Here is a 23,939-nt window from a genome sequence, read left to right as displayed (position 1 = left end):
TCTCTTCCAACCATGGTTCTAAGTATTGATATCGAATCAGCCATATCATATTAGTATCAATTAAGACCGATACAGATACCTGACCAATCCAGATTGGTTACAAGTATTGGTTTAAGAGTAAAATCGAAACAAAAATATACCTTTTTTCTAATGAAAACTAAGGGGTAAAAGTGATTAATCTACAATGATTCGATCCAAATCAATATCGATAGTTATATCCTTGTTCCCAGGAAAACCGAATCCATCATTTTGGTGTGAAGTGTGAACAATAAATATACAGAATCACAATGATAGCATGATGTTTGGCTATTTAAATTTATCGCTCAAAGTATTCAGCACCCATCATTTCTTTCTCTCTTAATTTCGATGTATGTCCTTAAATATTTAGATGTTGCATGGAGAATTTCAAATAGAAAAGCTATAAGAGATTGGAAGAAACCAATTATAGGAATATATTTGGTAAGTGTATATTAATCGTAGTAGTTATCCATGTAACAAATTAAATTGACATATTTTTTAGGTAATATAAATTGATATTTGAAATGACATATCTATCACTTCATTATCACTCACTTATCCCTCTTTTCGTTTGTGACAGAGATCGAATTTTGTTGAAGAATTAAATCTATCTACCATGAGGCATTCACAGGAACCTGCTTCTTTAGGCTACAGTAACAGCAATGGCAAGGAGAACAATAATCTTGACACTTCAGTTATTAAGACCATAGCTGGTGTTTCTATTACCACACAGGGTGACACCTCCAAGCCAAGCAGAAGTCTGAAAAAGAACGAGAAAATAGCACAACAAGAAGCAGCAAGGGAGCAAAGAATACAGGATGAACAGAGCAGCATTAAGCGAGATCGCATGATTGAAAATGAGATGTTGGAGAGAAAACTTGAGGCTGGATTGATTCATTGTCTATATCGTGCTGTTGAGGATCAACTGGCGTTCTTCTCCATGCAGTAGTTATCAAGAGCTTCGACAAATGGTGGCCTCTTATATAAAGGAGCATGCAACTGATTTCCTACATTTTTGACACATTGCGTAAGAAAACATATCTTGATATTTCAGATGTGGCAAGCTTCTTTATCATTCAATTTTTTTTTTTTTTTTTTCATTGATGTAATTTTTATTTCTTTGTAAATAGAGGGTTGGTGCAAAGTAAAATGATTTTTTTTAATCAAATACGAAATAACTTGAAATTATGAAATAATCATGTGGTAAATGATTACAAAAAAATTCTTCAGGCTAAGAGTTTGGGCTATCCATAAAACCATCTTTTCAATATATGATTTAATTTTATGATGTTTAACAAGAACAATAAAAAAATTCATTCTTATCCGAACTTAATTGGTTCTAAAAAAAAAACAAAAAAACAAAAAAAAAAACAAAAACATGTTGACTACATAAATCCATGCAAATGATGGAAAAAGAGCAGCTCTAATGGAAGGAATACTATTATAAATGTGAAGAAATATTTTTCCTATGTATTGGGTTTCTACCAATATGAATCAGTTTTGAAATCATGATTGATGCAGCTCGATAACTGACCTTGTGGACATAACTGGTTCACCCTGTCACAGAGTCCATAAAGGCAACATTCAACAGTTGAATTATAAAATAATAATAATAATAAAAAGAAAAAAAAATCAACAGTTGTTACGATATCGATATATATCGGATTGTATTGATCTGAATCAATTTAAAATTCAAAAACATTTTCTTTTTCCCAATACCAACCATATGTATCAGTATCATATGATATTGGTCACGATTGACACCAGTATACATGGTTCTAACCCTGCTTAAATGTCCAAGCTGGTCTTTACACAAGTTTCTTTTCTCTCCCAACAGAAAACCCGATTTCATCAGTTTGGTGTGAACAATAAACATACATAATCACGATAATAGCATGATGTTTTTCTATTTAAATCTATCGCCCAAAGTATATTGAGAAGAACAATAAATCCTTGCTCCGAACAGAAAAACCGAATCCATCATTTTGGTGTGGAGTGTGAACAATAAATATTTGGAATCACAATGATAGCATGATGTTTGGCTATTTAAATTTATTGCTCAAAGTTTTCAGCACACACCATTTCTTTCTTCCCTTAATGTAGATTTATGACCCTAAATATTTACATGTTGTATGGAGAATTTCAAATGGAAAAGCTATAAGAGATTGGAGGAAATCAATCATGGGAATATATTTGGTAAGTGTACATTAATATAAATTGATATATTTTTAGGTGAATATAAATTGATATTAAATTGACACATCTATCCCTTTATCATCACTTATGACAGAGATTGAATTTTGTTGGAAGAATTATATCCATCTACCAAGATGTAAGGATCACCTAACAATGGCCTAATTGGGAATGGGTGACGGAGGGACCGTTTTGATTTGTTCACATCAAATCCTTTCCTAGAGGTTTTGATATGCTCACTTTGAACCCTCTCCTAAACGAAGACAACCAACGAACATTGTCTACAAAGTCCACTTTCCAATCGGAACTATTGATCTTATCCAAACTGATATATATAACCGTGTTACAAATTAAATCCAATGAATATATAGGATGGGGCTTAAACCCTATACCTTCCATGGAGATGATGGAGTTTCTTAACAGGGTTTAGTTACAGATTTCCTGGCGGGAATTGTGTCTATCTCAAAGAACTGCGCAAAGCCGAAATGAAAATAGAAATGGAAATGGAAGAAAAAGTCAAGCATCTAGCTTCAGAGATTATCTAAGAGATATTATCAGGTCTCCAAATAGAGTCTCTTATGTAGTAGTTCGATAATTTTATTTAAAAAAAAAAATGGATATATAAGATGAAAGAGTTTTCCCCCTAAATAGAATATCTAATTTATTTTCATTTCAATCCAATTAAATGAGAAGATTGTTTGACAAATTATCAGTACCGATTATCTAATTTTATTCAATTAATATTAAAAAGAGAGGGTTGGCTGAGAGTAATGTCATTTCATATGAAGAGGAAATAGAGATGTACTAGTCTAGCATACCTAACTCGGATAACCATTTTTCTATATTAAAATATTGGTTTCTTAATAAATTTAAAAAGGAAATGAAATTTTTTTATACCATAATTATCAAACATGATTTAATTAACTATTTAATTTTTGGAAGAAAGAACTTTGCCCTGTTACCTACTCCTAAGCACAAGACTGCAAAAAGACCATGTTGCCCCCACCTTGTATATTGAAGATGCTCTCGGACACCCTCACATTGGCCCCATGTGCTAGTGTAGGCAGCACCAGATTGGCAAGTTTCTTTCTCCCTTGATATTTTTTTTTATTTAATTAAGAATGATATACCTAAAATGTAATTTTTATTTCATTGGGAGAAATTTGGGTGTGAAGTAAAATGAAAATTTTGTAGTCAAATGCGAAATGATTTGAAATTGTGAAATAATCATGTGGTAAATGATTACAAAATTTTTTTCAGGTTAAGAATTTGGGCTATGGTATTGGTCACAATTGATACCAATATTCATGGTTCTAGACTTCTAGCCTTACTTAAATGGCCGAGCCTATCTCTACACAAGTTTCTTTTCTCTTCCAACAGAAAAAATGATTTCATCATTCTGGTATGAACAATAAAAATACAGAATCACGATGATAGCATGATGTTTTGCTTTTTAAATTATCGCTCAAACTGATATACATAACAATGTCATAGTACAAGTGCCACTACTACCATTCACTTATCTCTTCTCACCTATATGATGAATTTGGATGGAACTATTGGACTTTCCAAACTGGTATTTATATCAATGTTACAAATTAAATCCAATGAACATATAGGAGGGAAAAGTCCCTCCATGAGATTTAACCTACCATTCTGGAGTCTTAGCTCAGAAATTCACTACTAGAGTAGAATATTTAATTTGTTCTGATTTAATCCAATTAATAAGAAAATTAGTTGTCAAATGATCAATTGTATAATTTTATTCAAATAATATATAAAAAAGATAGGGTTCTTCGAGCAAATGGCATAGTAGTGTAGCAATGAGATGCACTAAAACGATATATTGTGTATTCAATAAAAAAAAATTTATATTAGAAGGCAATATGGTTATTCATATGACTAGGAGAGAGATAGACATAGATGTAATAGCGTAACCTATGACACCATTTTCCTTATTAAAGTATTTTTTTTATTTGATAAATTTAAAGAAAATGGCTATTTTGGGTTTGCAGTGAAATTTTTTTAAATCCTCATTATCGAACCTTATTTTATAAACTATTTAATTTTTTTTGAAGATAAAGGCTTGTCCATCTCTCAACATGATTTTTTTTTTTTTCCTTTTCCTTTGTAAATAGAGAGATTTGGATGCATAGTAAAATGCAATTAAAAAAAAAAAAAACTACTTAGAGGTTCGGATTCATAAATTCATGAAAGAAAAAAAAATGAGAAAAACATAAATGTGTGGGAAAGTTTTGACAAATCCAGATGTGATTTATCAGTCCTTGTCCTAGTTATTTAATTCTCTGAGCTATTCGCGAATAATTCGGACGAACAAAATTTTACCAAATTTTACGAATAATTCGGTCCGAATTCGAATAAAATAAAAAAATTCTGAAAATTTTTTGACTTTATAAATTTTTTAAAAAATTCATGAATAATTCGGTCGAACCAAATTTTTTTAAAAAAAAATTATCTTGAATAAGTCAATAAGCCTTAGAAATAATGTGATTATATAAATTTATTATCCCAATTAATGTTACTTTCCTTCTTGTTTTTAATAGAAACCGACAAAGCTTATTTCTTTCCTAAAGTAATCTCTCACCCCATTTTGGTTTGACTAAATCTTCCAGTTGTTATTCTCTCTCTCTAGTCTTTAAGGTGAACATGGATGGTGGGTAACGTGGGCCCAGCTGAATTTATCCTCTCTCTCTCTCTCTCTCTCTCAATTATTTGAGTAATAGAAAAAAAAAAAAAAGAAGAAGGAGCTAAATACATTATTTTTATCCTTAAAATTTAAAATTTTAATTTTTATATAATTTGTATGTTATGTACATATGATAATTGGTAGATAATATGAAAAAAGTATTACAAGTATTAAAAATAACATCCGAATTTTTTGTCCGCTTTTTTATTTTTATAAACGAATAATTTTTCAAATCCGAACCCAAATTTTATTATTCCCACTTTTTTGATCGAAATTTTGACCGAATCTTTGAATTAATAGAATGAATTATTCTGAATAATTCTTTATCCGAATAATTTCCGAATCCGAATTAAATAACTATGATCCTTGTGAGTGAAAAGAGATAGATGTAATGGAAGGAATCCTAAGATTAGTGTAAAGAAACATTTTCCCTATGTATCGGTCTTTCTATCGATATGTTTTAGTATCGATAGATACCGACATTGCTACAGCACTGACATGGATTGGGTGTATCAGTTAAAAGGTGACAGTTCTGAATTCATGCCTAGTTCAGCTCGAATTAATCGACCTGTATTAGTATCTTTTTTTTTTTTTTGGTAAAAGTATCAGTATCTGATATCAGTAGAAACTGATGTGAACACCAATGCCGATACCTATAACCTTGCTGTGAACATAATTGGTTCACCCAGTCCCAGAGCCTATAAAAGCTGCACCCCAAATTCATAGGGCATCCACAGAAACAATACAGGGTTACTGTAAGTCAGTTGGTTCATACCATTTCATGGGTCGTTAAGAGGGCCATAGTGTAAACTCCCAAAATAGTTGTTTATATTTTAGGGGCATTAATACATAAACTCATGTCATCAACCTAGGACATCTAATTGACTGACTTACTGTGGCAATTGACTGATTCATGAGCCACTTGGTCCATACTCCAAGAGTTGATACACTGCAGTTATTCTCTGCAGTGAGTGTCGCCATGCGGTGAATATTGGATGGTCAAGAACATCTGGGCATGCAGTCAAGGTCGTCTCAACCATCCGATGTTTACTGCATCAATGCATTCACTGCAAAGGATGCTTTTTGCACTGCTATTTTTTTCTAAATACATTTCATTAAGTCCCAATAAAAGAGTATACAAAAGGGGGAGGTTGTGAGTTGTGACCCCCAATCATGGTTGTAAGTATTGATATTGGATCGGTCATATCCATTATATCGTATTGGCCAATACCAATATTGATACTTGATTGATCCGAATCAATTATTAGTATCGTTTCAAGAGTAAAATTGTTTTATTTTTTTTTTAATAAGGGAAAAAGTGACTGATCTGATCCGATCCGAATCAGTATCATACCAATACTGATATCAACCCATAAGTAAATCCTTGCTCCCAAATAGTTAAAAGATCAGTGGGAAAAAGCATCAGAACCTAAGAAGTCTGCCATTAATTCTCTACACTAGTTCCTTTTCTCTACGCTAGTTTCTTTTCTCTCTAAACCATGGTTCTAAATATTGATATGATCTCGGTCATATCATATTTGTATTGGCTGAGGCCAATATTTGTATTTGACCAATCCAAATTAGTTAGAAGTATCGGTTTAGGATTAAAATTGTAACAAAAATATACCTTTTTTTTTTTTTTTTAAATGAAAAATAAGGGTAAAAGTGACTGATCTTCAATGACCTGATTTGATCCCATCCAATCCAAATCAATATCGACAACTAAATTGTTGCTCCCAACAGAAAATCCGAATTCATAATTTTGGTGTGAAGTGCGAACAATAAATATACAGAATCACAATGATGGAATGATGTTTTGCTATTTAAATTTATCGCTCAAAGTATTCAGCACACACCATTTCTTTCCTCTCTTAATTTCGATATATTTCCTTAAAAATTTAGATGTTGTATGGAGAATTTCAAATGGAAAAGCTATAAGAGATTGGAGAAAATCAATCATAGGAATATATTTGGTAGGTGTATATTAATGGTAGTAGTTATTCATATAACATGTTAAAGTGACATATCTATCTCTTCATTATCACTTACTTATCCCTCTTTCGTTTGTGACAGAGATCAAATTTTGTTCGAATAATTAAATCCATCTACCAAGAGGTAAGGGTCATTTGATAATGAATGGATTCAGAATGTACGGGTAATGGAGGGACCGTTTTGATTTGTTCACATCGAATCCTCCCCTGGAGGTTTTGATATGCTGACTTTGAACCCTCCCCTAGACAAAGACAACCAACCATCATCGTCTACAAAGGCCACTCTCCAATCGGAACTATTGAACTTGTCCAAACTGATATACATAACCTTGTTACAAATTAAAACCAATGAATATATAGGATGGAGTCTTAAAACCTATACCTTCCATGGAGATGATGGAGTTTCTTAACTTGATACGATCGCAGATTCCCTATTGGGAATGGTATCTATCTCAAAGAAGTGCATAGGGCCCAAATAGAAATGAAAATGGAAGAAGAAGTTTAGTATCTAGCTTCAGAGATTATCTGAGACATTATCAGGTATCCCAAAGAGTCTCTTATGCGATTCAAAAGCATGTGTAAATGTTGGTTGAGTTTGATAGAAGAAGACGCATCACTCGCTAATTTGCAGCTTAAAATATCAAAGAATCGACCAAACCGACTAATCTTTGGGAAAACTCTTGTAATGCAAATAACTTAAGTTTCTGATAATTTTATTTAAAAAAAAAAAATGTAGATATAAGATGGGAAAGTTTTCCTCTCCAATGAATATATGTGTGGGAAAAGTTTTCCACTACAGAGGATAGTTAACCTATCAGCCTTAAATAGAATATCTAGTTTATTTCGATTCAATCCAATTAAATGAGAAGATTGTTTAACAAATGATCAATACTGATTATCTAATTTTATTTAATTAATATATTAAAAAGAGAGGGTTGGCTGAGCAAATAGCATAGTAATGTCATTTCATATGTAGGAAATAGAGATGTAATAGGCTACTAGCCTAGCATACCTGACTCGGAGAACCATTTCTGTACATCAAAATATGTTTTTTTGATAAATTTAAAAATAAAGTGGCTATTTTGGATTTGTATGAGTATATTATTAGTAAGAAAAAGATTTTCTACGATTTCGTTTGATTGCAAGGAAAATAAGAGGATGGAAGTGAAATTTTTTTAAAACCATAATAATCAAACATGATTTTATAAACTAATTACCTTTATAGAGAAAGAACTCTGTGCATTGGATGTTGCCTATTCCTAGTCATAGAAAATTACAAAAAGACCACGTTGCCCCCACCTAGTACACTAAAGATGCTCCTACACACTTTTCCATTGGCCCCGTACACTAAGGTAGGCAGCACAAGACCGAAAAGCTTCTTTTTCCCTTAATTTTTTTTTTTCATATTTAGTAATAATACACCTAAGATGTAGTTTTTATTTCTTTATAAATAGAGGAATTTGGATGCAAAGTAAAATGAAAATCTTTAATCAAATAGGAAATGATTTGAATTTTGAAATAATCATGTGAGAAATTATTACAAAAAATTTCTTCAGGCTAAGAGTTTGTGCTACCCCATAAACTCATCTATTCAGTATATGATTAATTTATAAGGATCAAATGTTTAATAAAAAAAAAAACTGAATCTTATCCGAACTTTTTTGGTTCTATAACAAAAATGGGAAAAGGACAAGTATACACCTAGGAATTAGGTATGTTAGCGTTCGCTGACCCTTAGATGAAGCATAATCGATCTCATTCGTTTGTATCTGTTGTCTTATTTAAGTTGCCCACCATTGCCGCTCTACAGTTCCTAGGTTTGCAACTCCCCAATGCTGGCAAGTTGAGAATTAGCGGCAGCGGCTGCATGTTCATGCTCTTCAGCTTCAGCACGCTTGGCCTCAGTGGCTCACGCACCGACTCTCCAACGTCGCAAGTTGAGCAGATGCAAGTTTATAAACCGGAGAGGGTAAATACGAGAACAGGGGATAATGACTGGCCCTGATCTTCAACACAACTCCTCATCCCCATCATCCTCATCCCACTCTTCTTCATTATTGAAAGCCACAACCACTGCTTGATTTGGATTCCACGGCGAACCACCAAAGGAGTAGGAGAGACTGAGCTAGGATCGTTCTTGAGCCTCCATTAGGGAATTTACTAAACCTAGAAAACTTGGAAGCTACTGGAGCAGCAACACTGGCGACCGAAGAACGAGAAGCAATATGATCGAGAGGTTCAGCATTGGGAACATGGTAAGATACGGGAGGACCTTGGTACTCAACAGCAATGGAGTAGTCAATATGATCTTCGTCAAGCAAGAAAGAAGAACCGGGAGGGAGCATTTTAAGTAGCACCTCATTCCATGTCTTCTCTTGCTCTGCTCCACTTGCCATTACTAAAAGCTTCTGAACAAAGATTAAGCTTCAAGAATCAAAAGATTGTTTTGTATCTAAATCCAATAATCTTCATGGGAGAACGAAGATTTAAATCTAGGGGGTTTCAGTGGGAAACGAAGGGGAAAGCTTTCTCTGCAAGAACAGAGTGAGAGAGCCAGCGTTGACGTGCGTGGCACTAACATCGGGGGTGACGATTGACGGGGAAGGGGACTAAAGAATTCAAAGTTCCGGTGTAGGTGAAACCAATGGATGGTTGGGAATAAGACGTAGCAGCCGTAGAGTGAAAGTATAAATCTTTTCCCTTTCATCTAATGATTATATCTCTGAAGAGCAAATCTTATGGTTAAAATTGCGCTAGCATACCTAATTCCTAGGTGACCAGCTAGCATACCTATCCCTCTCTCAAGAAAAAAATTTGAAAAAAAAAAACTTTAATGGAACCAACTGACTTGTATCCATGCAAATGATGGAAAAGGGGCAGATGCAATGGAAGGAGTCCTATTATAAGTCTAAAGAAACATTTTCCCTATTTATTTGGTATTGATATAGATCAATTGTATCAGTCGTAAAGTGAATCAGTTATGAAATTATGCTTGATGCAGCTCAATTTTAACCGATCTGTATCAGTATTAGCATCATACCAATGTCAGTTGTGATCGAGACGAACACCTATGCCACAGAGTCCATAAAGGAAAAAATTCAACAATCGTTATACAATATGATACATAACAGATTGTATTGATCTGAATCAATCAAAAATTCATTAAACATTATCTTTTTATGGATACCAACCATATGTATCATTATCGTAAGATATTGGTCACTATTGATATCGATATCTTAATTCTACAGTATATTTTCTTTTCTCTCCCAACAGAAAAACCCATTTCATTTCGTGTGAACAATAAATATACAGAATCATGCTGGTAGCATGATGTTTGGCTATTTAAATTTATCACTCAAAGTATTCACCACACATCATTTCTTTCCTCTCTTAATTTAGATGTATGTCTGTCGTTTAGATAGTTAAAATGGTGAAATTTCAAATGGAAAAGTTAAAATATTGGAGGAAACCAATCATGGAATATACTTGGTAAACCTATATTATTCGTACTAGTTATTCATGTAACAAGAATGGATTATTTTCGGAGTCAAATGGTATCTCATACCTCCCAGACTTGTGATTTTGGATAAGATAAATGAAAATGAATGAACAAGTGGGGGATAGTTGGAGCTCGAAGCTTTAATTCATTGACATTGCAACTACAAATGACCAAACGGAGGATAGCTATATTTGAAGCTATTGTTTGCTGAATCTGCGACTGTAAAATGAGTAACTAGAGGATAATTGAAGTTTAAATAATGTCCATCAGTTTTTGAAGCTTCAGTAATTTCACCCATCTCAAGCTCCAACTATTCTTGAGACTGAAGCTAGCCTCACCTTATAAAATTACAAATGATATATGAGAGATTATTGAATAGCTATTATTATGTTCCTGTTTCAGTTTGGAATGATTATGTTGTAAAGAATTGAAATAGAAAAACAATATTTTGTGGTGTTTAAGGTAGAACATATTTTAGAATTGTATGGTTCTCCAAGTAATGTTGGGTGTGGCTTTTGGTTTTGATGTTTGAAATGTAATTCTTTTTTTTTTTTTTTTTTACCATATGTAATTCATGAAGAAGCTTATGTATCCCAGTTAAATTAAAAAAAAAAATATATATATATATATATATACTTTGGATTTTTGTTTTAATATATTTTTTATATTATAAATTGTTTCTTTTTTTAATGAGTAGCAATTGATATCTTTCATCATCAGAGAGATTTTGATCAGCTCAGCTCATGCTGTAAGGCGTAGGGTTAAGTCCTGCAACAAGGGTAACCCTCATGTTTAGTTGTCATCGTTGAATTTGGAACCATAAATAGACTTCTGATCATAAGTCGAAAGAAGGTGAGGATGATGTCCTCCTCTCAGAATTGCTTGAACCGACTCCTTTAAGCCCGACCTAGACTGACCCCTTTAATACTCTTTTACATACTTATTGTTATCTGAATATTCATCTTTTTCAGGCATAGTTAATTGATTTGAACTTGTTAGACTTGGGTTGTGTAAGCATAGTTTAATTAATTTGAGTTCGAGGGTTAAAGACCGAGTACCTTAGCTGTTTTGCCTATCTTTAATTGGCTTAACCAATTTTAACTATGGGATCTTTCTTTGCTATGCCTTCTTTACCTCATTTTATTAATATTCCTCTTTAAGCACATTTAAGAAACAAATTATAAAATGACTTGTTTAAAGCCTGTTTAAAGTTAAATGGGTTCTATAGCTTGGTTAAGGCTCATTTATGGTAATCAAATTAGAGCCTGAGATCAATCAGACCGATTATCAACTGACCTAATTATCAATTGTACCATGTTCATGTTAGCTAAGCTCGTTTAACTAAATGAGACATTTAGGATACAACCCTAAATATTGGCCGGCCCGACTAGGTCCACTCGCTTGACACCCCTAATTGAGACCGATATGAATACCTAAAACTTTGACTGAACATAGGTTCACCAGTCCCAGAGTCCATAAAGGCTGCAGCCCAAATTCACAGGGCATCCACAGAAACAATCCAGGTCAATTGGTTCATACGATTTGATGGGTTGAAAAGTTTCCACAAAATCAGGTAAAGGAAAAGACCAATTTTAACCCGCTTAAATATTAGGTGCTCAACCAACCTACCATATAGGTTGATTTAATTAATCAAGCCAGTGAGTGCAAAATGGTTTAGGTTGGTGTATCTAAAATTTGGATTTTATTTCAATACCATCACAGAAGCATGACTAGTGAACCATCCAAGGACTTGTTAGCTACAACTAAACTCTCTAGAGTCCTATTATCCTCCCTTATTAGCTGAGGGTTTTAAAGAAAAAGTCAAAGGAAGGATAGTTGGCACTTGGCACCTAACCCTTGACATTTTTTATTTATTTTTAGCTACGTGAAGAACCCCTCGAATCTACCTGCTTTTACAGGTTGAAGGGTAAATCCTGATTATACGCAATTATATCCTACATGTGTCATAAATCAATTGCGAAGAAACTCGAGTTGGAGATGTCTATTAACACATTACGATTTTGGACTAAGGGAACGATCCCCAGGGTGTATCTAACCCTTAACAGTTACCCCTGAGAAAGACATGTAAATGGTACAAATTATTAGATAAAGGAAAACATAATCTCAACAAGTAAAACTATGGATTTGTGATAAGTTTCAATAGACGATGATTTCCTATCGGGTCAGCAGGAATGTAAACAAATTCTGCTTTGGTTAAGTGATCAGCCAAATCCCAACTTTCCTCTCCAAAAACAGAGATGAAAGGTTCTTCATCCAAAAAGTCCAAAAGCTCAATTCAAGAAGTGTATCAAATATATTGCAAAGCTTTGGTACCAACAGAATTGTAAGCTTATCCTCTTGAGCTTTCCAATTCTTCTGATTCATCATCATCCAATCAAATATGAACCTACAGAAAAAAAGTTCACACACAGCACATGTTCAATGACAAAATGACAAAGCATTCTCTGACTTTTAGAGAGAATCCATTTTTTTAGGTCTTGTGGATTGCTTAGCTTTATACACCATTTAAGCTAATTGCAGACGTGTAAATGGCAAATGGGATCAACCCAAAATGAATTTATGTGTTGGACTGAGTTGGGTATTGGTCAGATAGATAAGGAAACCATAGCCTTAGCTTATCCAAACTTGTAGGAAGACATGGAAGAGCAGGTGAGTGTGGATAGAAAATTAAGGAAGTGGTTGATGATTTGTACCAAGTGGATATGTCATGTGCTTCTCTATCTGTTAGAGTATAATATTAGCACAAAGTGAAACAAAAGAGCCTCAAGGAATCAGCTCCCCTTGTTCCCAAGTCTTCCCTAATCCCTAACCAACTTTTGGTCCCAAAAAATTCTTCTCAAGGAGGATACCTTGTCACCCTCATGTCACCATGATTCACTTTTTTTTTTTTTTAAACAAAGAGTATCTGAGTGAGTAGTTCCGCAGACCATATTGACCCACAATCATATGGACTGAGTCATACGGGGTTGAATGAGAATCATTCTGCTTTTACTAAAAGCAATGAAGAGCACTAAACATTCTCGTGTGAGTGGGCCCCAACGAGATAAGAGGAATCGAATTCAGGACCACATGCTTCTTGGGTTAAAATTTCTTGCCAACTCGACTACCCCTTAGGGTTCACCATTACTCTCTCTCACTCTCTCTCTCCTAAATTTTTCCATCCTATGAGGACTGGAAAGATGGGTATGTAACTCTTTGGAGCTGCAAAAGGACAAGTGTACAACTAATTGTATATGGTTGTCTTCAAATCTTTAAAAAAACCATCTTGCACTCTAGCTCCCTCTTTCTTGGTGGCTTGTCTTCCTTTCTTTGAATATTTTTTGAGGTGATTGATATATGCTTCACTTCTCCAAGCAAAGGGCATAAGAACATTAGAGGGGATAGAACCAAAGTTGATCCTGAATAACTAGTAATAGGGCATTAGGGATATCTATATATTTTTTTCACTGCGTAATTCTCAAGAGCATCTAACATGCTTTCTTCCCAAAAATCCATTTCAAAAGTGTATCTGGAAAATGGAGATAGGGAGGAGAGGCGTTTTCTCTAAGCACATCCTTCATTTTGAGAACTATTGCCCCAAAAAGAAAGAGTTTCCTGACCACATCTCACACAACTTGGCTGCACTGCCCCTGTTTTTTCCACATGTATCCCCAGTTTATCCCTGTTCTTCTGCATACATTACAGTTTTATGGCTTAATGACAGACAAAAGGGAAAGGATTTCCACAATGCCAATGTGGAGAGAATCTCTCATGCCACGCCAATGACGGCATAGAGAATAGTATAATTCATATGTGACCCACAAGGTTAAGGTAAGAGAGAGAGAGAGAACAATTAAAAAAAATATATATGTGAAGACATTATTCTCCTGGCACAAGGTGAACTGGTGAAGACAGGAATCCTTAAAAATTGTAGTTAGTTATAAAAACAACACAGCCTTATGGAAGAGGCTCAGTTCACTACAAAACTCCTAAAGTTAGTGCAATGAGAAACAGTTCTTTGATGACCCCTCTAACACTGGGTTAAATCTGTCCAACCCTAAACTATGAACTTGAACCAGATTCCAATAAACCAATGGGAAATAGAAAAGCTATTAGGTATAATAAGTGTGTGGCCCTTTGGGCCCCCATTATTTTCAAACAAATAACCCCCAAGTCCCTCAGAGGGTCCCTAGTCTTGACCCATGGTGGGTCATGTACCCAAAAAACAAAAAGAAAAGCTTGCCAAATAATATACACTACTAAATCCTTATAACATTCCTGAGGGGGTAGGGTCATTTTTGTCATACTTCAAGGAATTCTAGTTTTTTCCCCCAAATATTTCACAAGTAGTTGGAGATCTAGAATATCACCATTATATTCCTCTAGTATTTTATAAATAAATGCTCCTGTCCCTGTAAGATTTGGAGAAGAGTAGAGTAGCCATTACAAGGTATATGATTTTCAGAAAGAATGAGAAGAAAGAGAAATGGGATTCTTGTGTTTTCATTTTCTTCCACCTGTGAAGTGTGAACAGTGATCCTGTCTTAAAGAGAGGACATTTGTGTCATTCAGTTCCAAGCGGTAAAAAGGAACAGAACCAAAGCTTGAAATATGATCTCTCAGCTCTTCTCCAACTTTCCTTTTTTCTTTCAATGCTTTTCCATTTTCCTTAGACCATAAGTCTTCTTTGTCTTCTTCTTCTTCTTCTTCTCACTCATTCGGCACTGAGAAAACCAGATCTTCTATCTGTTCTTCAATGGAGGATGCATACTATTATGGCAAATCCCAACGGCTAGTTTCAGACATGGGCTCTCCAACTCCACAAACCCAACCAAACCCATGTAAGTTCTACTGGCATTTCCTGTGTAAAGCTGTTTTTGTTACCAGTTTGCTCGTTATTCTTCCACTTTTCCCTTCTCAACCTCCCGAGTTCGTGACCCATTCTGTACTAACCAGAAACTGGGAGCTTTTTCATCTTCTATTCGTTGGAATTGCTGTATCTTATGGTCTATTCAGCCGAAGAAATGTCGAAATGGAGAAGGAAAACCAACCAAAAATCGATAGTGCACAGAACTATGTCTCTAGAATTTTTCAGGTTTCATCGGTTTTCGATGATGATGTAGATAGCCCATCTGGGTTTGATGACAACAGCAAGGTTCAAACTTGGAATTCCCGTTATTTTAGAGGGGAACCCATGCTTGTAGTTGAACAAGAAAGTTCAGTTCCTGATGAACAGAGTCACATCGTTACCAAGATCAGTAACAAACCTCTGCATTTGCCTGTTCGGAGCTTGAAATCAAGGATTTCAGACTCAGAGGATCTTGAATCCTCTAAAGAACCCCGTGTGTTCTCTGGTTCTCTTACTAGGTCCAGTTCTGGTTCAAGAAGTTCTTCTAACGGATCTGTCAAAACTAGGAATGGGGAGACGGGGGCTGTGGATCCTCCGCTTTTTCCTGTTCGGTGCTTGAAATCAAGGGTTTCAAACTCGGAGGATCTTGAATTCACTAAAGAATCCCGCGTGTTCTCCGGTTCTCTTAGTTCTGGTTCTAGAAGTTCTTCTAATGGATCTGTCAGAAGTAGGAATGGGGAGATTGGGGATGTGGATCCTCTAGATTTGGAGGAGAGATTGCAGGAAAATGTTGTGCTTCCTTCTCCAATTCCTTGGAGATCGAGGTCTGGAAGGATGGAAATGAAAGAGGAACTTGAAGTTGTCTCTCCTCATTCTCTTCCTCCCTCAGCTGATGAAGCTGAAATTGAAAGGGACAGGCTCCATTCTCGGTCTTTCCGGTTGCCCATGTCATGGTCATCTCAGCCTAATTCGACATCACCCTCACCAGAGAAACTCTCTCCTTCCCCTTCTCTTTCACCAGAATTGCGAGCCAAGAACATGGAAGATTCAGTGAGGAAGAAGAGTTATTACACATCTTCTACCCCTCCTACTCCACTACCACCCCCAGTGAGTCACAAATCCCCACTGATCACATCAAATCCTAGTCCAGTTAGTAACGGGTATTCCTCTCAGAATATGGGAATGGACAAAAGTTTCAAAGATGAATTGAAGGATTTAAGGAGCAGTAGAGAGGGTGTCAGGAGAAGAAGTGATCCTGGCGTGGACACCTTAAGGTCAGAAGTGAAATCAGCAGCCCGTACTGAAGGTATATCCATGGCCAAATCTGTTAGGACATTTAGAACGAGTGAACCCATTGCAGAGGGCAGGAAAACCAGAGAATGCAATGGAGAGCAGATGCTGGAGAAAACAGGAAAAAGATCTAACGAAGTTGAAGCAATGTTCATGGAGACAACAGGAAGAAGAGCGGGAGGGTTCACACAACTGCCTATCAATAATGAGAAACCAGGAAAAAAATCTAAGGAAGTTGAGGCAATGTTCATGGAGACAACAGGAAGAAGAGCGGGAGGGTTCAAGCAACTGCCTATCAATAACGAGAAACCAGGAAAAAAATCTAAGGAAGTTGAGGCAATGTTCATGGAGACAACAGGAAGAAGAGCAGGAGGGTTCGAGCAACTGCCTATCAATAATGGGAAACCAGGAAAAAAATCTAAGGAAATTGAAGCAATGTTCATGGAGACAACAGGAAGACGAGCAGGAGGGTTCGAGCAACTGCCCATCAATAATGAGAAATCAGGTCAAGAGAGTCCCCGCCAAATGCCCGAGTCACCACTTTCCAAGTATCCAATGGAAGAGAAGAAAGAATTCTCAGACAAGGTTATTATAGAAAAGGATGAAGACTCGGATAGCGAGGCTGAGGCTGATGCTGATGCTGATGAAACTCAAGGAAACTCGGACAAAGAAGAAGCTGCCTCTGACACTGTCACTGATGCAGTGGTTGATACTGAGGTTGATAAGAAAGCTGCTGAGTTCATAGCGAAGTTTAAAGAGCAGATCAGGCTTCAGAGGATTGCATCAATCAAGAGAGCAAGTGGGAAGGTCAGTGGTAAAACTTCTTCGCGGTAAACCCAATGCCTCTTCTGCTTCAAAGAAATTTGTAGTTGGTATTTCTCTCTTCGTTTCCTGTGTATGTTTTCATCTCTCACTTGGGTATCAAGGTCTTTTTGGATTTACAATCTGGTATATTGATAAATGAGAGTTTTCAGGCTTAACAGTCTGTGTAACCAGCAATATCATTGGAGAAGAGTTGCTATTTTTTCTTCATTGTCTTGTTGATGTCTGTCTCAATGCCTTCCAATCTTTGTCTTTGACTAAACCACATCTTTTTTTCAAATTGTGTGGTGGTTTATTCAGTCTCCCACTTCGAAAATCATCATGTTCAACTATGATGCCTGAAGATGTTGTGGGTGTGACTGTGTCTGTGTAGTGGGCATCTTTGGTAAGAATTATCTGTTCAAAAACATCATAATTATCATTAGAATGATGGAGGATTGGAGCTGTCATGGTATCATAAAATTGATGTGAAGCTGTCACTGTTTCATAAAATTGATGTTTAGGGCAATCCATTTAACTTCTATCGGCTGGCTGTACAAATGACTCATTATTAGGTTATGGACGTATACAGTTGGGATAATGTCATGTATCCTTCGAGAATTCACTGGGCAAATGTTAAATGTCATATACAATTGGCCTTATTTTCAAGGAATGACAAATGGGGTTGGTATTACAAGTTCTTTTGTAGGAAAAGTTGGGTTTAATTCAATTTCTTCTAATCTCATGTATGTGATGCATTATTAATCTTACTGTGATGAATTATAGCTGGGACAACTCATTTATTAACCTTGGAATCTTATGCAAAAGTTTTGATACTCTGATCCCCTTGAATGTATACCTATCCAGGATGACTGGAGGGATTCTTACCCCTATTATAACCAGAAAGCAAACAGGTAAGCAATAGCAAGAGTCATCAACACTGACAGACCCAGTTAAGCTACAATTTCCCTTTTATGGCTAGGTGGTCATCTTCATTCAGTGTCTCTCAACCATGACCATGGAGTGCTTGGTTCTTTGTTCATGTCAAGACTTGTAAGTCGTTAATGTTCTCGAGGAATAACAATCTCAGGAAATAATGAAGATTTCATTTTTCCTGCCCTTGAAAGTTCTAAACTGGGTCAGAGGAATAATGTATGCAAGTTGGGCAGTCTCTTATACGTATGAGGAGAAGAACAAGTCATCTTAGTAAAGGGAGCCAAGCAAGACCCATGTTACAGAAAACGAATCCAACCAAACCCAACTCTAATCACACCTTTGGCTGATTGCATTATTAATTCTGCAATGTATACAGTCTGTTGAGATCTACATAACTGATGTGAAAATTGGTGAATCTCCATGGAGGAAAAGAAAGCATAGATTTACTCCATAATTGGGGCAGAGCAATTGATGTAAATGTTGAAAAGGGTAGGGGAGATTTGTCAAAATTAAGTGTGGTGGGGTCCAGATTTGGACTCTGAATCGTTTTGGGCTGTGTGAAATAGGAATAAAAGAAAAGAAAACAAAGAAACTTGCCTCGGTTGTCCAGGACTTTGCTCTTTCGGTGGGACAAAGGAAAAAAGCATAGTTATCAAAGAAAAGAAAAAGTAGGTAACAACAAAAGCGCAAATCAGAGAGAACAAACTAATGGAACCTCGTTTGCTTCCTCATGTGGGTTTGCTTCCTCTGTTTCTGAACATCATTTTTTGAAATTTAAAAACTTTAGGGAGCCTCGTTTGCGTGCATAGATTAGACTGCATGTGGATTTAGACTAATCCCCTCTTTGAACTTCATAGATGGACATGCTCAGCTACTAGATTTGCTTGTGGGTTGTGTGTCTTATGGCTTTGGGGGGGTGGGGTGGGGGCTCATGGCATGGCACAAACATTGCTCCCAGAGAAAACGGGGTTTGCCTCCCTCATGTTTCAAAAGGCACGCAAAGTATCATGCCAGAGCATATACCAACCGTGCAGTGAGCTCAGGCACGGCTGGGATTCTAGCCTTCAAAATGACATGCATGCATTGGGATGGTATTTTCACAGAGACTTGAATCTGAAACCTGTCAATACCTGGAAAAGTGGCCATTGTCTTGCTTTCCTAATCCCAAAATGTTGGTCAAATCTATGTTCGTCACAGTTCGAGGAAGGGGACCCTCTTGGATTTCTGAATGAAAAGAAAGTTTTTCCTTAGCTCAAGGGTGGATCTTTAAGCTGAAACATTCACCATGAAGAGAGGATGAGGTGGTGGTAGATATATCCATGATCAACCCTTTTGAACAGCCACATATAAAGTGTCAAGTCTGAAATTTTGTAAAAGTGCATCTTGTTGTAACCAAAGTGGTGAAAAGAGAACTTGTAATTTCTTTTGATTACTCTCTGTCTTCTTAATCCTAAAAGTTTTTCAAGTTAAAGGTAAAAAAAATTAATTAATAATTTAAAAAATGATTTACTATTATGTCATTCTTGAAAGTCAGATTTTTTGAGTTAGTTTTTGTTACAAATTTATTTATTTATTTTATATAACATCAAATTTGTTTCTCTGGCCAACACAACAAATGTGTTTTTTTGTTTTCCTCACACAATAATAGATCGGGATGCTACATACTTGTAATGTTCCAAGTTTATTCTAAAAAACTCAAAATTTCTTTTGAATTTTGCCATACAAACCCTTAATTGTTTTTAAAGGTATTGGAATGTTTTGACTTTTGATATATATATATATATATATAGGGAGAGAGAGAGAGAGAGAGAGAGAGAGATCTTTCAAAATTCTATTGGAATGCCCAAATTTTCCCAAAAGATGAAAAGAATCCCGTTACTGTAATGCCCAAATATTGTTGAGGGGTAGATCCCATTGTCCACTGTTGACACGTAAAATTTGATTCGAAACAAAGTTTTGCCAAGAGTTAAGAAATTTGAAATTCAAGACGATCACATTGTGCATAATATTGGTCAATATACCTCTGTTATGCATTGATATATTCATGGGATGCATGTCAATACATGAAAGGATATTTGATTAAATTAGATTTTAAAAATTTAAACACGATTGATTCATATCATGTACTATATATATATATTTTTTTAATAAGCCGAATATATTAAGACACCATAATACGGGGAAAAGAAGTAGTACAATAGTTAGAAAATAATGAATTAACTACAAAAGATGGATGGTTATCCTCCCAAGCAGATATACAATGATGGTGAGAAGCAAAGGAGGCTAAAGCATCGGCAAGTGAATTGCCTTGACAATAAATATGGACAACCTTAACTAAGACAAAAGAGGAGCAAAATCTTTTGCAGCCTTCAATAATAGTAGCAATCCTTGAAGGAATAGTAAATAAACGACCAGCAATAAAATCAACAAGAAGCTGGGAATCTCCTTCAAGAATGACATGAGTGAAGTTATTATCTTTGGCCATCTTTAACGCCAAACGAGCTGCAAGTGCTTCAGCCACATAAGCGAATGTTTTTCCAACATAAAATGCAAAGCCAAAAATAAATCTACCAAAATTGTTGCGACATACTCTACTGATACCTGTTGGACTTGGGTTTCCCAAAGAAGATCCATCAAAGTTAATCTTAAGGAAGGGATTCATCGGAGGAGACCAAGAAACATGAATGGTATGACACTGTCTAGAGATCAAATTCATAGATTTGAAATATTCAACAGTCATTTTCTTACTTTTGAATATGATAGAAGAAGACAAGGAAATATCATTTTTGTACAATGCGGCATTAAAAGATGTCTATAGATGCCAGATGATAGTAGCAAAGTAAAAGCAAATCCACGCTCTAGTATTGACCTGATTATTCAAAGTGAATAAGTTGAAAAACCATTGTTGAATTAATTCATTGGAAGTTGGAATAGAAGCAAGTCTTGATAATTTCCATACTTCATAAGCATGAGTACAAGTGATAAATATATGTTTGAATAGAAGCAAGTACTATATATCCAACTGTTAGAATATTTTCTATCGATGGGTATCCAGGCCTTTGGCCTGACTATTCTTGCGGGTCCATATTGATGCCACAACCGCATGGACCAGGTCATACTGGGGTTGAATAAGAACCATTCAATTTTCACTGAAAGCAGTGAAGAGCATTAAACACCCCCGTGTGAGTGGCTCCAGGGAGGTAAGAGGATTTGAACTCAGAACTACACGCTTCATGAGGCGAAGTCCCTTGCTAACTCGGTTGCCCCCTTGGAAACAAAGATACTTCAAAATTCTTTTACCTACAATGAAGTGAGAATTCAAATTCTATTGCAATGGACAACGTTTTCTTTTACCCACGGTGCAGAAAGTCAACCATGGGTTCCAACACTTGGGTGAGACTTTGGGAACACTATCAAGGGCATTTCAGATGTTCATATATAGGGTGAGGTTACTATGGTACTCCAATGGTAGTGGTTGGATTCTCTTCACCTACTCTAAAAAACAACTTTCACCATTTCAATTATCCAAAATTGGCCAACAAAAGCAATTCAAAAGACAAATCTTGGCGAGAATTGCAACTAAATACTTAAAATGAATTAAATAGGACATGATTGGTGCATGGTTGCAAGTTGGTTATAGAAGAAGAAAGGCATATAAAAAAGGTGCATACTCGGACAACTACTTCAGAAAAAGGGGTACATTGTGTCAATAAGGGATGGTGAAGGATACCGTTAACTACTCAAATTGAATTAGTGAGAAGAATGACATTGATTGATGATTATAAAAAGGGTCAATTGGATGAGAGGTATCCAACGTCTTAAAAACTATATTTGGGATACCCAACACAAATGATGATAAGGAGATAACATATGATGATGAAAAGACTAAATACTTAAAGTTCTTTAAGCTACCCAAAATATTTTTATTTAAAAAATATGATTCGACATCGCGTTTTTGCATTTGATTTGAATTTCTGGTTGTTGATGTTGCATTTATCATGACAACCAATATGGTGCAAGATGATTTAAAACTACACAATCAATAGGATTCATTTATAATGTTTTAAAATATTTAAATGTTGGATTTGGATAGTGATTATATAATAAAAAATTTCAACCATGACAAACACAATTAGCACAACCTAATCTAAGAAAAGTATTCTAATTAGAATTATGCAATTCAATCATTATTTATTTTTTTAGACTTTTGATTTGCATTACGACCATTCATTTAGCATATAATGGAAAACAAAATAGTAAAAACTGGTGTGTGATTGGATCATTTCATGTGGCTTCTAATTAAGTTGCACAAAGAGGTTTATACCACACATTTTTAAAGTGAAATAGTTTGCCTCATGCATTAGTTTTTATATAGTTTCATATAAACAACAATCTTTGGCGTCTAGGAGAGAAGATTAATATATTTTTTGTTTAAAAAAAAAAAAAAACTATTATCGGATAATGGAGTTTGTATCTTATTGTTTGGTAGACATAATTAACCATCAATGGATGATTTGAAATTTAGGGACTATACCATCCAACTTTCAACCCTTTAAACAGATGAGGTACCAACTATATACCATATCACCACCTATTATTATTGGATTGACGGATTTTATGTAGTTAACCCCCACTCCACTATTTCTTCTCACTCCCCACCCTTTCCACGTCTCCCTCTATCAATGGGCCCAAATGGGATGTGAGGATAAGTTGGTGTCTGAATAGAAATCTAATGTTGACCTACACTTAACTTTCATAATTTTGGGAGAAAAAGAAAAAAAAAAAAATTAGATTACTTAAAATATATTATTGTATTAATATGGGGAGGTTTCCCATGCTAGCAATGTAAGAATGAATTTGCATGCTACACCAATGAGGGGTTAGAGAATGGTATCATCTATAAAAGATTCACATAGCGAAAATACAAGAGAATGTGTCAATGTGGATCCTACTATTTATTGTGTGAGGAGTTTATATTCAAATTTGCACAAGGGATACACATGCTTCCTTTTCGCCTATTAATTTATATTATTTAATTAAAACATAAGTGGTTCTTGTTTACCCACAAAAAATAGTGTCACGAAAATACAATTAGTAACGATAATGACAATCTTGGTACTAATAAGTGTGGCTCCTCCTGCCCCGCGTGGGCTGTTGTCTTAGCTTCACTCTCTCTCTTGCCCCTTGTGGGTTTTCTATGGCCCTCAAAGGGCCACATTCTCATGCGAAACGGGGGAAAATTTTGATAATAACAATTTTCTTTTTACTAGAAAAAAATTACGGGAAAACTGTGTCAAAAAAATAATTTGAAAATGATTTTCCATTAAGCCATTCTAAAGAGTCGTCTTCATCTTGAGAGTCTCATTTTTTGGCTTGGTTTTTGTTTCAAATTATTATTATTATTATTATTATTATTTTAGAGAAGAGAGAGAGATTCTATTGAAATACAAATTCTGTTGATAGATGAAGAGAATCCCACTATGGGATGCCCAAATATTGTAGATCCCATTGTCCTTTGTTAACATGTAAAATTTGAGTCCAAACAAAGTTTTACCAGGTGTTAAAATGTTTGAAAATGAGTATGGGATAGTGCACAATAGTGGTTTGGATACCTCTATATGCATTGATATACATTGGATGCATGCCAACACA

The 23,939-nt window shown here is 35.3% G+C and overlaps 2 protein-coding genes and 1 long non-coding RNA gene across 3 annotated transcripts; all 3 read left to right on the top strand.

The window, feature by feature from the left end:
* The first annotated feature begins 366 nt into the window (after positions 1–366).
* Positions 367–1,072, top strand: LOC122068076 (OVARIAN TUMOR DOMAIN-containing deubiquitinating enzyme 5-like). Its single transcript, XM_042631923.1, has 2 exons — positions 367–459; positions 599–1,072. The coding sequence occupies exons 1-2, from the start codon at positions 367–369 to the stop codon at positions 965–967; spliced, it is 462 nt and encodes a 153-aa protein (XP_042487857.1). The 3' UTR covers positions 968–1,072.
* Positions 1,073–2,105: 1,033 nt separating this feature from the next.
* Positions 2,106–2,705, top strand: LOC122068057. The gene is made up of 2 exons (XR_006136961.1): positions 2,106–2,214; positions 2,309–2,705. It is a non-coding gene; the product is annotated as an uncharacterized LOC122068057 (long non-coding RNA).
* Positions 2,706–14,856: 12,151 nt separating this feature from the next.
* LOC122068072 (serine/arginine repetitive matrix protein 1-like) lies at positions 14,857–17,582 on the top strand. The gene has a single exon (XM_042631920.1). It carries the CDS (start codon positions 15,168–15,170, stop codon positions 17,382–17,384), a length of 2,217 nt encoding a protein of 738 aa, XP_042487854.1. The 5' UTR covers positions 14,857–15,167; the 3' UTR covers positions 17,385–17,582.
* The last annotated feature ends 6,357 nt before the right edge of the window (positions 17,583–23,939 follow it).

The sequence above is a fragment of the Macadamia integrifolia genome, unplaced genomic scaffold (assembly GCF_013358625.1).
Source record: "Macadamia integrifolia cultivar HAES 741 unplaced genomic scaffold, SCU_Mint_v3 scaffold337, whole genome shotgun sequence".
Taxonomy (NCBI): domain Eukaryota; kingdom Viridiplantae; phylum Streptophyta; class Magnoliopsida; order Proteales; family Proteaceae; genus Macadamia; species Macadamia integrifolia.
This window is presented reverse-complemented; position numbering and strand designations above follow the sequence as displayed.

Coding starts and splice junctions, on each gene's coding strand:
- LOC122068076 (XM_042631923.1), top strand. CDS start 367: ATGTATGTCCTTAAATATTTAGATGTTGCATGGAGAATTTCAAATAGA. Junction 460..598: donor CAATTATAGGAATATATTTG/GTAAGTGTATAT, acceptor CGTTTGTGACAG/AGATCGAATTTTGTTGAAGA.
- LOC122068072 (XM_042631920.1), top strand. CDS start 15,168: ATGGAGGATGCATACTATTATGGCAAATCCCAACGGCTAGTTTCAGAC.